Genomic DNA, 13,814 nt, shown 5'->3' on the forward strand with positions numbered 1-13,814 from the left:
TGTGGCAAGTGACGTGATGGAGGTAACCCAAGAGCTATGAGAGAGAGTACCTGGAAGGACACCTAACCCAGATTTGGGCTTCCTTGGATGTAGATATCTTCAAATTGAGATCTAGAAAATAACAAGTTAGCTAAGGGAAGATACTACATGTTTTGAGGATGACGGAGGAGGTCCCATGTGAAATGGAATAACATGTACAAAAGCCTGTAGCAACAGTGATCATAGAGAGTTGAAAGTATTGAAGACAGTTCCGTTTAGCTGGACTTTCCCACACCAGGAAGTGGATACAATTTTAATATTGCCACCAACATTGGCTTACATCCTTGGATAGTGAAGGGGAGAGATGGGGGCAGGACACAGTCACACTAAGAGTCATGCTTTGGGCAGCCTTGCCTGCAGGGGGCCACTGAACCGTATGTATTACACCCATATAAAATTGTCCCAGTCTAAAAGAACCTATGTAGGGGTATTTCAAGGTCCTTTGAGAGGAGCTACTGGTAAGTTTGTGCCTATTCAAATACTTTTCATTTTAAGCATACTAGGCTGGCAGGAGGGGCATCTACTGAAAATTGGACTGTGAGGAAAGAGCATGGCCTGTGGAGTCAGAAACACTGAGTTCTACCCCAGGTTCAGGCACTGTGGGTTGTCACACCTGACACATCCCATTCACTCACTTATTCATGTATTCAAATATTGAGAGGCCCTTCTATTTACCATCAACTGGTAGGAGCTGGTAACAGAAGGCAATATGGTTCGGCTGTGTCCCCACCCAAAATCTCATCTTGAATTTTAATCCCCATAATCCTCATGTGTCAAACGCAGGGCCAGGTGGAGGACACTGGATCATGGGAGTGGTTTCCCCCATGCTGTTCTCATGGTAGTGAGTGAGTCTCACAAGACCTGATGGTTTTATAAGCATCTGGCATTTCTCCTGCTTCACTCACTTGGTCCTGCAACCCTATGAAGAAGGTGTCTGCTTCTCCTTTGCTTTCTGCCATGATTGTAAGTTTCCTGAGGCCTCCCCAGTCATGCGGAATTGTGAGTCAATTAAACCTCTTTCCTTTATAAATTACCCAGTCTCAGGTATTTCTTCATAGCAGTGTGCGAACAGACTAATATAGAAGGATAAAGTAAAGTCCTCACCCTTAAGGAACTCAAGAGTCTAAGGAGGGCGGAGCAAGCAAATATGCAGAAGATTGCATCACCCTGTATTAAGCATGATGCTGAAAAGAAGCATTGAATGCCATGACAGTCCACAGAGGAAGGGACAAAAGCAGGCTCTCTTGTGATGAAGGTGCCTGAGCAGAACCTGAGATGATGAGCAGCCTGGTGGAGAAGCAGGGAAAGGTCATCCCCAGCAGAGAGAGCTGCAGATGAAAAGGAACAGAGTGGCGGTAGAGCAGGGAGTAGCTCAGTGTGGCTGGCATGAAGGGTGAGGATGGGATGGGGGGAGAGAGGTTTCTGTTGTAACCCATGTCAGATGATGATGAGCCTTGAATGATCATGTTAAAGTATTTGCATGAGGTGGTGGAGGAAGAGGGGTCCAGGATAGCTCCAGGCAGGGTGACTGAAGGGAAGGGGTCCCATTAGCCAGCACAGAAAAGGAGATTGAATGTGGAGCTAAAACAGGTAAGTGTAAGGTGCCTGTGAAAAATTCAAGTGCAATACCATTGGAAGTATGTAGATATGTAATTCTACAGGTCGCGACTGTATAGAGATTTAAGAGTACTCACATATAGATGATCACTGAAGCCATGTTGGGGGTGATATTGCCCAGAGAGAGAGAGTGTACCGTAAGAAGAGAAGAGGTCCAACCAAGAACAGAGCCCCAGAAAGCGCTTAAAGGGCAGAAGGAGGAAATGGAACCTATCAAAGGGACCAAAAAGGAACTAGTTGAGATGTAGGAGGAAAGCCCTGAGAATCAAGGAAGATGTGAGTTTCAAGAAGGCCGGGGGGACTGAGTACTTTGGTCAAAGGCAGCTGAGGAGTCAGGTAGGATCCAGACGGACCTTACCCACTGGATTGGATAATTTAGAAGTTGCTGCTCAATATGGCCAGAGTGGATTCCAGGGAACGGTGGTGGAGTCAGGCAGCAGGGAGGGATAATGAACATGAGGAGACACAGAGGAGCCACCATGAACATACACAGGTTTTATACAAAACATAGCTAGGAAGAAAAGACAGTTTGGTAGCTGAGGTGGAACTTAGGGTCTAAGGACAGTTCCAGGAAGGGATGGGGGGTGGATTGAAAATATATGGAGGCTGGGCATGGTGGCTCATACCTGTAATCCCAGCATTTTAGGAGGCCAAGGCAGGTGGATCACTTGAGGTTGGGAGTTCAAGACCAGCCTGGCCAACATGATGAAACCCCGTCTCTACTAAAAATACAAAAATTATCCAGGCATGGTGGCACGTGCCTGTAATCCCAGCTACTCGGGAGACTGAGGCAGGAGAATTGCTTGAACCCGGGAGGTGGTGGTTGCAGTGAGCCAAGATTGTGCCATTGCACTCTAGCCTGGGCGATGAAGTAAGACTCCATCTCAAAAAAAAAAAAAAAAAAAAGAAAAGAAAAGAAAGAAAATGTATGGAGAAGAGTTGCATACTGTAAAACTGCATGCAAACCTTAGTTACTGGTTAATAATGCCCTCTGATACACCCAGGAGCAGCCTGGTGTGAATGTGACAATGTGACATAAGTGTGATGGTGAGCAAGGGAGCCATCAGCCCAAGAAGGAAAATAAGGAGAGTAAAGACATTTTTTCTTTCTCCCATCTGTAATTTTCAGTTAATTCCTTGTCTGTAGAACGTTGGTGTTTTGCTCTCTGTTCTCCCCTTACTTGGACTCTTTTCAACAGTTGATGAGCTTCAAACTCATTTCCTTTGTAGTGATTAGACCTAAAAAGTGGCCTTCTTCAAGTGGCAATGAGACGCCCCAGCATTAACACTCTGAAATATCACAGAAGTTATCAGAAACTGAAGAGGCTCTGGTTGGAAAATCTGGGAGTGAGGAAGAAAACTGAGAGAGGAAAGGCAGGGAGGGGAGGGGTAGGAGGAAAGGCTGAGAGGAGAGGTCACTATAAACTAGAAGGAGGAAGAATAGAGGGGGGAAGGAAAAGAAAGAGGGGATAGGAAGGAAGAGAGGAGAGGGGAGGGAGGGAGAGGAGAAAGAGAAAAGAGGGAAGAGATGGGAAGAAGGATGGGGAGAGGGAGAAGGGAGAGGTCACCTTAAGTTGGAGAGAAAAGGATGGGTGAGCATATGATAAAGGAGAAGAAAGAGAAAGAGGAAAGGAAGGAAGGCAGGGGAAAGGGAGAGATGGGATAGGTCAGGTTAAACTAGGGAAGTGTCTGAATTAATATTCCAGGAAGAGATGCTGGATGGATTGAAAATGTCTCAAGAACAATTGCACATTGTGAAACTGCATACAAACCTCAGTTATGAGCTATTACACTCAGCAGCAGGAAGCAAGAGAGGCAGAAAAGAGAGGTGGGATAGGTCAGGTTAAACTAGAGAAGTGTCTGAGTTAAAACTACATTTTTAAGAAATGCAGTTTGGGCCAGGCACGGTGGCTGCTGCCTGTAATCCCAGCACTTTGGGAAGCCGAGGCAGGTGGATCACTTGAGGTCAGGAGTTTGAGACCAGCCTGGACAACATGGTGAAACCCCGTCTCTACTAAATATACAAAAAATTAGCCAGGCATGGTGGTGTGCACCTGTAATGCCAGCTACTCGGGAAGGGGGTTGAGGTGAGAGAATCGCTGGAACCCAGGAGGTGGAGGTTGCAGTGAGCCAAGATTGTGCTACTGCATCCCAGCGTAGGCAACAGAGCAAGAGTCTGGAAAGAAAGAAAGAAAGGAAAGAAAGGAAGAAAGGAAGGAAGGAAGGAAGGAAGGAAGGAAGGAAGGAAGGAAGGAAGGAAGGAAGAAGGAAAGAAGGAAAGAAGGAAAGAGAGAAAGAGAGAAAGAGAGAGAGAGAAAGGAAGGAAGGAAGGAAGGAAGGAAGGAAGGGAGGGAGGGAAGGAAGGAAAGAAATGCAGTTTTATTCTACTCAGGTATTTCTCCTCATTTACTCAACAAATTGCAGAGTATGCACTCTGGGCCAGGGACTGTGTTTGACCCTGTGATCATTACTATCTTCCTGCAGCTGCTTACAGAAGAGAGGCAAGGTCGAGCCTGTCTGCAGGCATTCATTTCCAAGGGCAGGAGGTATGTGCAATGACTGCAGCAAGCATAAGCTCCAAGAGACATCTCACCAGCCCATGACGGCCATGCAAGTTTCCCTGACAGGAAGCCTTCGGTTCTGAGAGCTGAAGCGTATGTATCCCTAGACACAGAGGCTGGGCTATGACAGAACAGCCCTGGAAGAGGGGCCCCTGCAAGGGGCAGGACAATGACAGGCCATCAGGCCTCAGGAGTGCCCAGAGCATCCATGAGAGCAAGGACAACAAATTAAGATGGAAAAGTAAATAAAAACCACATTTAAAAGGACTGGTGTGCCACGTTAAGGATCTGGGACTTACCTTAAGGTCTAGAAAGGTTTTAAACATGGGAGTATCATAACTGTCTTTACATTTTTAAAAGATCATTCTGAAAAACAAAGACTGCAAACAAATGTTGAACCCTGGTTAATGATATGCAGGTTTGAATTACTTAGGAAGACATCAGTTTACTGATATCCGCAATTTACTTTGAAATGCATAAAAAATAATAAGACTGATACCTGAATAGAGAGAAGGATGGTTGGCTAAATATATAATAAAGAAAATATAATAAAATGGTAATGGTGAAATCTAAGTGGTGGGCATATGGGAGAGAGTTCACTATAAAATTATCTCAACTTTATGTTTGAAAACTTTCATAATGAAAATACTGATAAAAGAAATGAAATAATTATATGAAAAATATACCTGCATTCTTATGTTTATTACAGCACTATTCACAATAGCAAAGATTTGGAATCAACCTAAGTGTCCATTAACAGATGAATGGATAAAGTAAATGTGGTAAAATATATACAATGAAACACTATTCATCCATAAAAATGAATGAAATCATGTATGTTGCAGTAACATGGATGGAACTGAAGCCACTATCTTAAGTAAAACAACTCAAACAAAAAGTCAAATACTGCATTTTCTCACTTAAAAGTGGAAGCTAAATAATGTGTACACATGGACATAGAACATGGAATAATAGACGTTGGAGGCTCGGAAGGGCGGGAGGGGGTGAGGTATAAGAAATTACATAATGAATACAATGTGCAAAGCACAGACTTCACCACTATGCAATAATATATCCATGTAACCAAACTGCACTTATACCCTTAAATTTATACAAATTAAAAAATTCTGAGACATTACATCATTATGGCTGCTACATGATTAAAGCTCCATTAAAGGGTGGGAGAGCTAATTAGGTGGTTGTTGCAGTAACTGAGGCAAGAGCTGATCATGGTCCAGACAGTAAGTAAGGGATGTGAATTCAAGAGATATTTAGAAAATGAAATCAACAGCTTCGGCGATTAGATAGACATAGAGGGAAGAATAAATTAATATCCCTGTTTACCTGCCCTAGACAGAAACCAATCAAGAGTCTAGATGAGGATGGTCAATTGGGTTTGGGGTGAGAAGAATTCATGAGAGACCCACTAAGAACTTGGAATCACTGAAGTCCCCTTCGGCTGGCCTCTGACAGCGGATTCTCACCAGGAGACTCCAGGCTCTAGCTCTTCACTTTCGTAGTCTGTTCTCGAAGTCAGTGGGCTTCAGCCCCCTTGGGTGACCTGAGGACGGGAGAGGGGAGGGAAGTCATCACTGCCCAGCATCTCCAGTGGCCCCAAACCAGAGCCAAGGCTGGGTTGCTTCACCCACTGCCCTGACCTCCTTGTCCTCCCTCAGAGCCCTCTGAAGGCAGCTGTACCTCTTCTTTTGGAAATGGAAGTGTTCTGTTTTGTTGTGTGTGTGTACGTGCGTGTGTGTGTGTGTGTGTTTTTAGAATAAAATTGTTTTGAATCAGCCACTTCAAATTGCTTCATCTACAGTCAGCTTTGATTTATCTGCTTTCAGTCAGAAAACAGATTGCTCTGGAAGACTCAGTCACAATAAGGCAAAAATAAGCTTTGCTCAAGGGTCTCAAGCTGCCTCTCCCCCGAGAGCAGATGCTGGCCGGCCTGATGGTTCTCTGAAAGGCAGCCTCACTCACTGGGTAATTCCTTCCTCCCTCCCTCCCTTCCTCCCTCCACCTGCATATGCGATGGCTGCAATTTTAGCTCATTTCCTACAGCTTTGTCCCGGAGACCTTTAGCAAGCCGCCCTTAGTCCTTCTTCCCACCCTAGGAAGGACGGTTGTCAGAGGACCTATTTCCATTTCAATAATTACTGTTGTGATTCATGTCTGGATTCTTGGCTCTGGCACCTCCACAGCCATTTTAAATTGAACCTTAAACCCTAAATCTCTTACCTTGTCAAGGCTTGGAGCTTCCTGAATATTCGTGAGGAACTGACCAGAATATAAGAGACTGCTTCTCCCCCTGTCAGGCTATGGAGATGCTATTACCATTTGGTATCTGAACCTAAGGAGGAGACTCCAGGCTCTGCTTCAGGTAGGGACATGGGAGAATGGGTTGATAACTGTCACTTTTCCAGAATAAAGCCAACACACACCTCCCAATGCATGTACAACCTCATTATGGCATTTAACCTTTTTTAAGAAGGAGACCTCACTTGAGAACCAGACAGTATCTACTCTTTTAGTCCTGGAGGTTTCTCCCTCATCTGGTCCTTAAGCATTAGATAGGGAGTCGAGTATACCTGAATTTATATCCCAGCTCCACTACTCACCTCTGAGCCTCAATTTCCCCACACCTAAAACAAGGAGGGTGTTCACATTGGAGGTATTTTTGAGACATCAGATCCTGTAGACAGCACCAGGCCAGTGCCTGCATCCTTGTTTGTGCTCCGCATTCAGTGGCTGTGATTACCCAGGTGTGGAGAATGTCATTTTCCAACATGAGCACACGTTTTACACATCAGTTGTGTAGCTGAACACCACAGAATGTATTTTATTTTATTCCATTAAAAAATACTTTTAGTGTTTTGTTTTCATTTCCTTTGTGTCAATAAAACTTCACTGATTTCAGCTACTTCTCTTTCGGAGAGACAGAGAACATATTATAAAAACAAAGAAATATGCTCCTTTTCCAGCTTTTTTATCATCTTTAGGACTCTCCCAAGAATCCTTTCCAAGTTTTTAGTCTCTCCTTAGCTGAAAAGGATAGTCTTGCAAATATGATCACTGATGAGGACACTTGTAGAATATTTCCCAGGACGATTCCTGTGTGCTAAGGGGAGCTGTTTGGTGGGTTATGGAGGGACTTTCTTTGTTTTGTTTGCTTTGGCTTTGTTCGTATGTTTAAATTCTTGGGTCCCCAAGGCCACACTTCATCTCTGCATCCTGTGTCCTGGATCTGCTCTCCAGCAGGGACCGTAGCTCCTGTGGGCTGTGCGAGGACACTGTCGGAAAAGCCACCAGGTGACTGAGCTGATGCCTGGCTAACAGTGAAGGGCAGGTAGAGCTACGGAACAGAACATAGGAGGGGCGTGTGGAGAGAGGATAAAAGAATACAATTTAAAATCATTAAGACTTCCTCTATCCCAGGCACAATGCCAAGGTTTTTGTTCATGAACTTTCTCTTTATTTTTCCCAATCTCATAATAAAAACTTCCTTTCCAGAGAGGGAAACTAACAGAGTTTGAGTCATTTTCTCCAGGGGAGCCAGCTAGTGAGTAGCAGAGCTGAGAGCTGAACCCAATAGCTTATTGAAGAGCCCCAGATCTTGCCTATGATGGGGTCTGTTTCTCTGAGGAAGCAAACTTCTTAGAACCCATAGGCCTGCAGAGCTGAGTAAGACAGATGCTGTTTAATGGGAGCCACGTGGAGTTCTCCTCCTGCACCTGGACCTAGTAGAAATCAGACAGGGTAATAAATGGGTGGGACATGGAACTCTCCTCAGCCTCACAGTTTCAGGGGGAGGAGGGAGCAAGAGCACCTGGAGGCCCCTGCCTTGAAAGTGAGTATGAAGAGAGTGCTGGAAGGGGCAGCATCTTTCCTCCTTTTACCTAACAGACCTGATTCTTTAAAAATATTCGAGGTCGTGGCTGAACTTGAAACTGGTGATCTGGAGAGAGAATAGCCTTAGATTTGGACTTGAGGTTGGACTCTGAAGAGGGGGCTGGGCTCTTCTTTCCCAGGATGTTTGAGGCTCTTAGCTCAGGGTAGGCTAGAAGTTTCCAGTTTCACCATGATGGGTCCAGGTCAGGCTCCTGCCAGACCTGGGGGGCTGGGGGAGCCATGGGCTCCTGGGTTATGAAGCTGAGGGGCCCTGTGTCCTAAGAGGTTGGGTGCTTGAAGCCCAGGGCCCCTCTCTGCCTTTTGCTTTGTTTTGTCTCTCTACTACCTCTCATTACCACTACTACCCAGAACAGAGTTGGATATAGGAAGGGCCCTCCTCCTCATTCCTGTGATGGGGATCAGGCTTTGGATGTAGAAGTCTCCTCCTATCTGACTCGTGCCTCAGCATTTCCCTGGCTCTGCAGGGCCAACAAGGCCTCCAGCACTGTGTCAGGCCTCCGAGGATTATTCTACCTGCCCTGACATTCCGTGATGCTGCCTCCAACAGAAGGTCCTAGGAGCAGCCAAAGTGTTGCAGTCACTTGAGGGAGATTGAAGCCCATCCTCCTTTTTCAGTGCCTGCTATGATGAAGTGGGTGGAGTGGGGTATCCTTTCCAACGAGTGTACAGCATCGGTCTCTCTGCAGCAGGCCATGGCATGGTGGTGGCCACTCCTACTAGAGCTGTTGACAGTCACGCCCACCTGGGCTGGGGACGAGCTACTCAACATCTGCATGAATGCCAAACACCACAAGAGAGTGCCCAGCCCAGAAGACAAGCTCTATGAGGAGGTACAGTGGCCAGACCTGGGGATGGGACAAGGAAGATCAGGGAAGGGACACAAATGCCAAGATGGTCTCCAAACCTCATCAACCCTGATCATTTGGTTCCTGGGGTTGGGAGTTGAGCAACGACAACTAGATGGAAAGAGACTATGCCTTTTTGAGACCATGAGAGCCAAGTAATTCAAAGTTCCCATTTCTGAGCTGCTCCAGCCACTGGGAAAGCCGGGGCAGATGGTGATCCCAGAGGTCCATTGTTGACTCGGCGTAGATGAAAACAAGCCTTCCTGCCAACAGGTCCTGGGGAAACATACAACGTATGTAACCCCTCCCCAAGCTCCTAAAGGCAATTGCCAGGGATGTGGGAGGAAGAACACAGCTGGCATTTTGCCTATGAGACCCTCCCACTCAATGCAACCCCAGATTCCCCTAGGTCTCGCTGGGGCTCTTCTACCTGCTTTGCCCTAAGAGGTTTCTGCTGCCTCTCAGGAGCTGAGAGCCCAGAAGTTGTGTTCCTAGAGGACTGTAGCAGCCTGTGGCAGGGGGTCAGTGTGCAGGTGCCTATGCCCTTTGGGTAAACATTGAGAGATTATCAGGGTTCCTCTTATGTAGGGGCTTACCAGCTAAAGGCATCCCACTTGCTCAGGCCTTCTCCTAAGGGACATTTTCATTTCAGCACCCTTCTTCCCTAGACACCTGGCAATCCTTGCCCCTTATGCCTGGGCCTTTTGTTTCCTCGTCTGCCTTCAGTGCATCCCCTGGAAGGACAATGCCTGCTGTACCCTCACAACAAGCTGGGAAGCCCATCTGGATGTGTCCCCACTCTACAACTTCAGCCTGTTTCACTGTGGACTGCTGATGCCTGGCTGTCGGAAGCACTTCATCCAGGCCATCTGCTTCTATGAGTGCTCCCCAAACCTGGGGCCCTGGATCCGGCCAGTGGGAAGCCTGGGGTGGGAGGTAGGAGGCAGATCTGTGCAATGCTCTGTTATTATATTAACAGCCAGAGCTTTCACCCTATCTTATGCTGATGCCTCCAGGATGCTAGCAGGAACAGGAGGTGTTATCTCCCTATGGACAAGAGCAGACCCAGGGGCCCCTGCTGGAGAACCACATGGGGGAGACTGTTTTGACAACAGTGGGATGCAGGGCTATCACCACAGAAGGCTTGGTGGAGTTAGACGGACCTGAGCTTCAGTCTCATGTTCTGTCCCTACCAGCTGTATAGCCCAGGACAAACTATTAAATCTCTTAGCCTCATTGGTGTTATTTGTAAAATAATACTTAGAGACTTTATAGAAGATGATGTACATATGGTAGCTGGCACAAATACCACTGTAGCTATTAGTAATCTTCACATCTCTGCTATTAATGTTCTTATCTCTGGCTATGACTGCACCCAGGAGGCCCCGAGTGGGCAGGGAGAGCGAGTCGTGAATGCACCGCTGTGCCAGGAGGACTGTGAGGAGTGGTGGGAAGACTGTCGCTTGTCTTACACATGCAAATCCAACTGGCGTGGCGGCTGGGACTGGAGTCAGGGTGAGTGGTGCTGACAACGCCTTGGTGGGGAAGCAGGACCCTTGGTGGTCCCCACAAGGGTGCAGGTGCAGAGGCTAGGGATGAGGGAGTAGGAGGTAAGCTGTCCCTCCTCCATCCCCTGCAGGGAAGAACCGCTGCCCCAAAGGGGCCCAGTGCCTCCCTTTCTCCTATTACTTCCCCACCCCAGCTGACCTGTGTGAGAAGACTTGGAGCAATTCCTTCAAGGCCAGCCCTGAGCGACGGAACAGTGGGCGGTGTCTCCAGAAGTGGTTTGAGCCTGCTCAGGGCAACCCCAATGTGGCCGTGGCCCGCCTCTTCGCCAGCTCTGCCCCATCCTGGGAACTGTCCTACACCCTCATGGTCTGCTCCGTGTTCCTGCTGTTCCTTTCCTGAGAGCCCTTCTTCTCCAACCCACATTCCTGCACGTCCGCCAACTGTGGGTCAGGCCAGGCCACAGCCTACCTCCTTCCTCAGGCCCTCCCCTAAAAGCAGTGGCATGGGCTAGGGACTGGGTGGGACTGCAGTCCCCAGCCCATGCCACTGCTTTTAGGGGAGAGCCTGAGGAAGGAAGTGGCCACTGAGGCTTCAGCCACTGGTGCCTGAGCCCTGCACATTTGGCCCGAGGCCCCCTCCACTGCTCTGCTCTGCCTTAGCTGGCCTGGGAGGCAGCTGGGGGCTGGAAGTACCAAGGTGACTGGCGCCCTGCTGCCTTGAGGGATGGGAGATTTTAAGGGGCTCGAGGACTTTTCCCATCCAGTGCACGCCTACCCCTTTCTATGACAGAGCTCATGGTGGCAGACCTGGCCTCCTGTCCTCCGATGGTGTCTCCAATAAATCGGCACTCAACCTCTCCTCTGCTTGACTTCCTCTGTCTTAGCTTTACGAGCAGGGACCCAGCATGCACACAGCGGGAAGCAGTTTGCCCACTGCACTGAAGCCTCAGAGTTAGGTTGTTACTTGCCTAACAATTATTACCCTCTTACTATCTGCCACACATCCTCACAACACCTCTCTGATGGGAGTACTTTCAATGCCTTTTCTTTTTCCAATAAGTGACACCCCATACAAAGGACCCAAAGCCAGGGCGAGAGGAATGGGGCCACCCAGTGCATCAGCTCTATTTTGGCTGCCACAATTAAAGCTGCTATCTTGACTGCCTTCAGGGTTCCCTCTTCCTTTTAACCCATTCATTTTACCCCAGAATCACAGCACACTGGTCTAAAATTTTGGAAACCCAAGTTCTAATCTGGCCTCTTTGCTTTCTATATGACTTTTGGCAACTCCTGTGATCTTCCTTAAGACTGCCTTGGTTTCTCTCTCTGCTGAAAGGAATGAGTTAGTTGGATTTAACTTATGAAAAAGAAGAAAAAGGAAAAAGCTAGCAACCTTGTTTGCCAGGAGATAGTGTGTGCTCCTCAGATGGTACACCACGACCTCAAGAATAAAGTGTTAGAACTGAACTGGGGATGGGGCCCTGACCTCGCACCCCGGCTGTAAGTGGACAAGCAGCTGACCTGCCCATCCAGCATCTTCTGGAGCCTGGAGCTGGGCGGCTTTCCAGCAGTAGATGATGCTTTCCCCCACAACATTTTCTTTGACAAAGAGAGGGTTCTAGCATGGCTGCACTTGATTTGGCTGGCTTTTCTGACAACTGTTCATTCTTGTCAGACACCAGCCAGCCCCACTCATTGCTTAAACTCGGCCTCCATTCCTTCTGCACCGGCCTCACAGGCTCATCCACTGAGCAGACCTTGTCTCAGGGGAGGCACTGGAGTCACAAAACCAACAAAGAGCATCCTTCCAAGTGCGGCCCTCAGTGTCTAGAGTAGTAGATGACAGCTGCAGTGGGGACAAAGCTGTTCATAGGAAGTCTGAAAGAAAGGGGCTGGGTGGGGGTCTCTGAGAATACCTCACAAAGGGGTGAGGCTGGAGCCCCAAAGAAAGAGGGCAGCTCACTGAGAACAGAAGGGAAGTGCTAGTCAAAACCCAGTGGAGGCCCCAAGGTATGAGCCAGATGAAGCAGGACCTTCAATTGCTCTTAAATTAATAGATTGTGGCTTCAAAAATACATATGAATGTATCAAAAATCTCTTAAAGAGCTTAAAAAATTGAAAATCTCTTGAAAACTGAGGTGTCTGTGGGTGTGTGGTTGATAATAAAGCTGAGAGGTTAATGCCCTTTTTAAAGTGTTTTTAAATATAAGGAATTGCCAAAGGAAGGTTAAAATTGGAATGGACAAAACAAGAGTAGTCTGGAAGCCCTAATAACTTGATACTTATTGATCACTTACCATGCACCCAGGATCTCTGGGAAGTACATAATATATATTAGTTCATTTGGTCCTCACAAAAGCCTTATTATCCTTGTCGTATTATAATATTATCCTCATTTTTTACTATTCTCATTTTTCAGATTGGGACATAAATATAAGTAGGTTTGAAACCAGCTAAGTCTGAGCCCACAGTTCCAGCTCACAGGCTTACACTGAACAGCCTGGTCTATAGTTGAGTGGAACTGACGTGGATTTGGGAGTGGTGGGAGAGAGGGAGGGATGGCTGGTGGCAAGTCACAGTCAGGAAAGAGACTGAGTTATCCCCCTTCATGGGATTAGGAGTCATTACCCACAGGTCACAATTGACAGTTTAAAAGTAAAAAGGCGCAGGGCGCGGTGGCTCAAGCCTGTAATCCCAGCACTTTGGGAGGCCGAGACGGGTGGATCACGAGGTCAGCAGATCGAGACCATCCTGGCTAACACGGTGAAACCCCGTCTCTACTAAAAAATACAAAAAATTAGCCGGGCGAGGTGGCGGGCGCCTGTAGTCCCAGCTACTCGGGAGGCTGAGGCAGGAGAATGGCGTAAACCCGGGAGGAGGAGCTTGCAGTGAGCCGAGATCCGGCCACTGCACTCCAGCCTGAGCCACAGAGCGAGACTCCGTCTCAAAAAAAAAAAAAAGTAAAAAGGCTTCCAAGTTAACCCACCTAGGGTAGGCCTTGTGATTCATGGTGACATCCTTTCCCTGAAAAAGAATCTTATTGTGAGTTCCCAAATTGTTGGCATACTGCTTAATGTGTAGCCTACCGACATTGAAAAGGGTGCTGAGTTTTTCTTTCTTTCTTTCTTTCTTTCTTTTTTTTTTTTTTTTTGAGACAGAGTCTCTCTCTGTCGCCCAGGCTGGAGTGCAATGGCACAATCTCAGCTCACTGCAACCTCCGCCTCTCGGGTTCTAGCGATTTTCCTGCCTCAACCTCCTTAGTAGCTGGGACTACAGGGACCTGCCACCATACCCAGCTAATTTTTGTATTTTTAGTCAAGATGGGGTTTCACCATA

The 13,814-nt window shown here is 47.4% G+C and overlaps 1 protein-coding gene across 1 annotated transcript; it reads left to right on the forward strand.

The window, feature by feature from the left end:
* The first annotated feature begins 8,817 nt into the window (after positions 1–8,817).
* Positions 8,818–10,878, forward strand: IZUMO1R (IZUMO1 receptor, JUNO). Its single transcript, XM_025358205.1, has 4 exons — positions 8,818–8,955; positions 9,697–9,906; positions 10,350–10,485; positions 10,610–10,878. The coding sequence occupies exons 1-4, from the start codon at positions 8,818–8,820 to the stop codon at positions 10,876–10,878; spliced, it is 753 nt and encodes a 250-aa protein (XP_025213990.1).
* Positions 10,879–13,814: the final 2,936 nt, after the last annotated feature.

Source organism: Theropithecus gelada, chromosome 14 (assembly GCF_003255815.1).
Source record: "Theropithecus gelada isolate Dixy chromosome 14, Tgel_1.0, whole genome shotgun sequence".
Taxonomy (NCBI): Eukaryota; Metazoa; Chordata; class Mammalia; order Primates; family Cercopithecidae; genus Theropithecus; species Theropithecus gelada.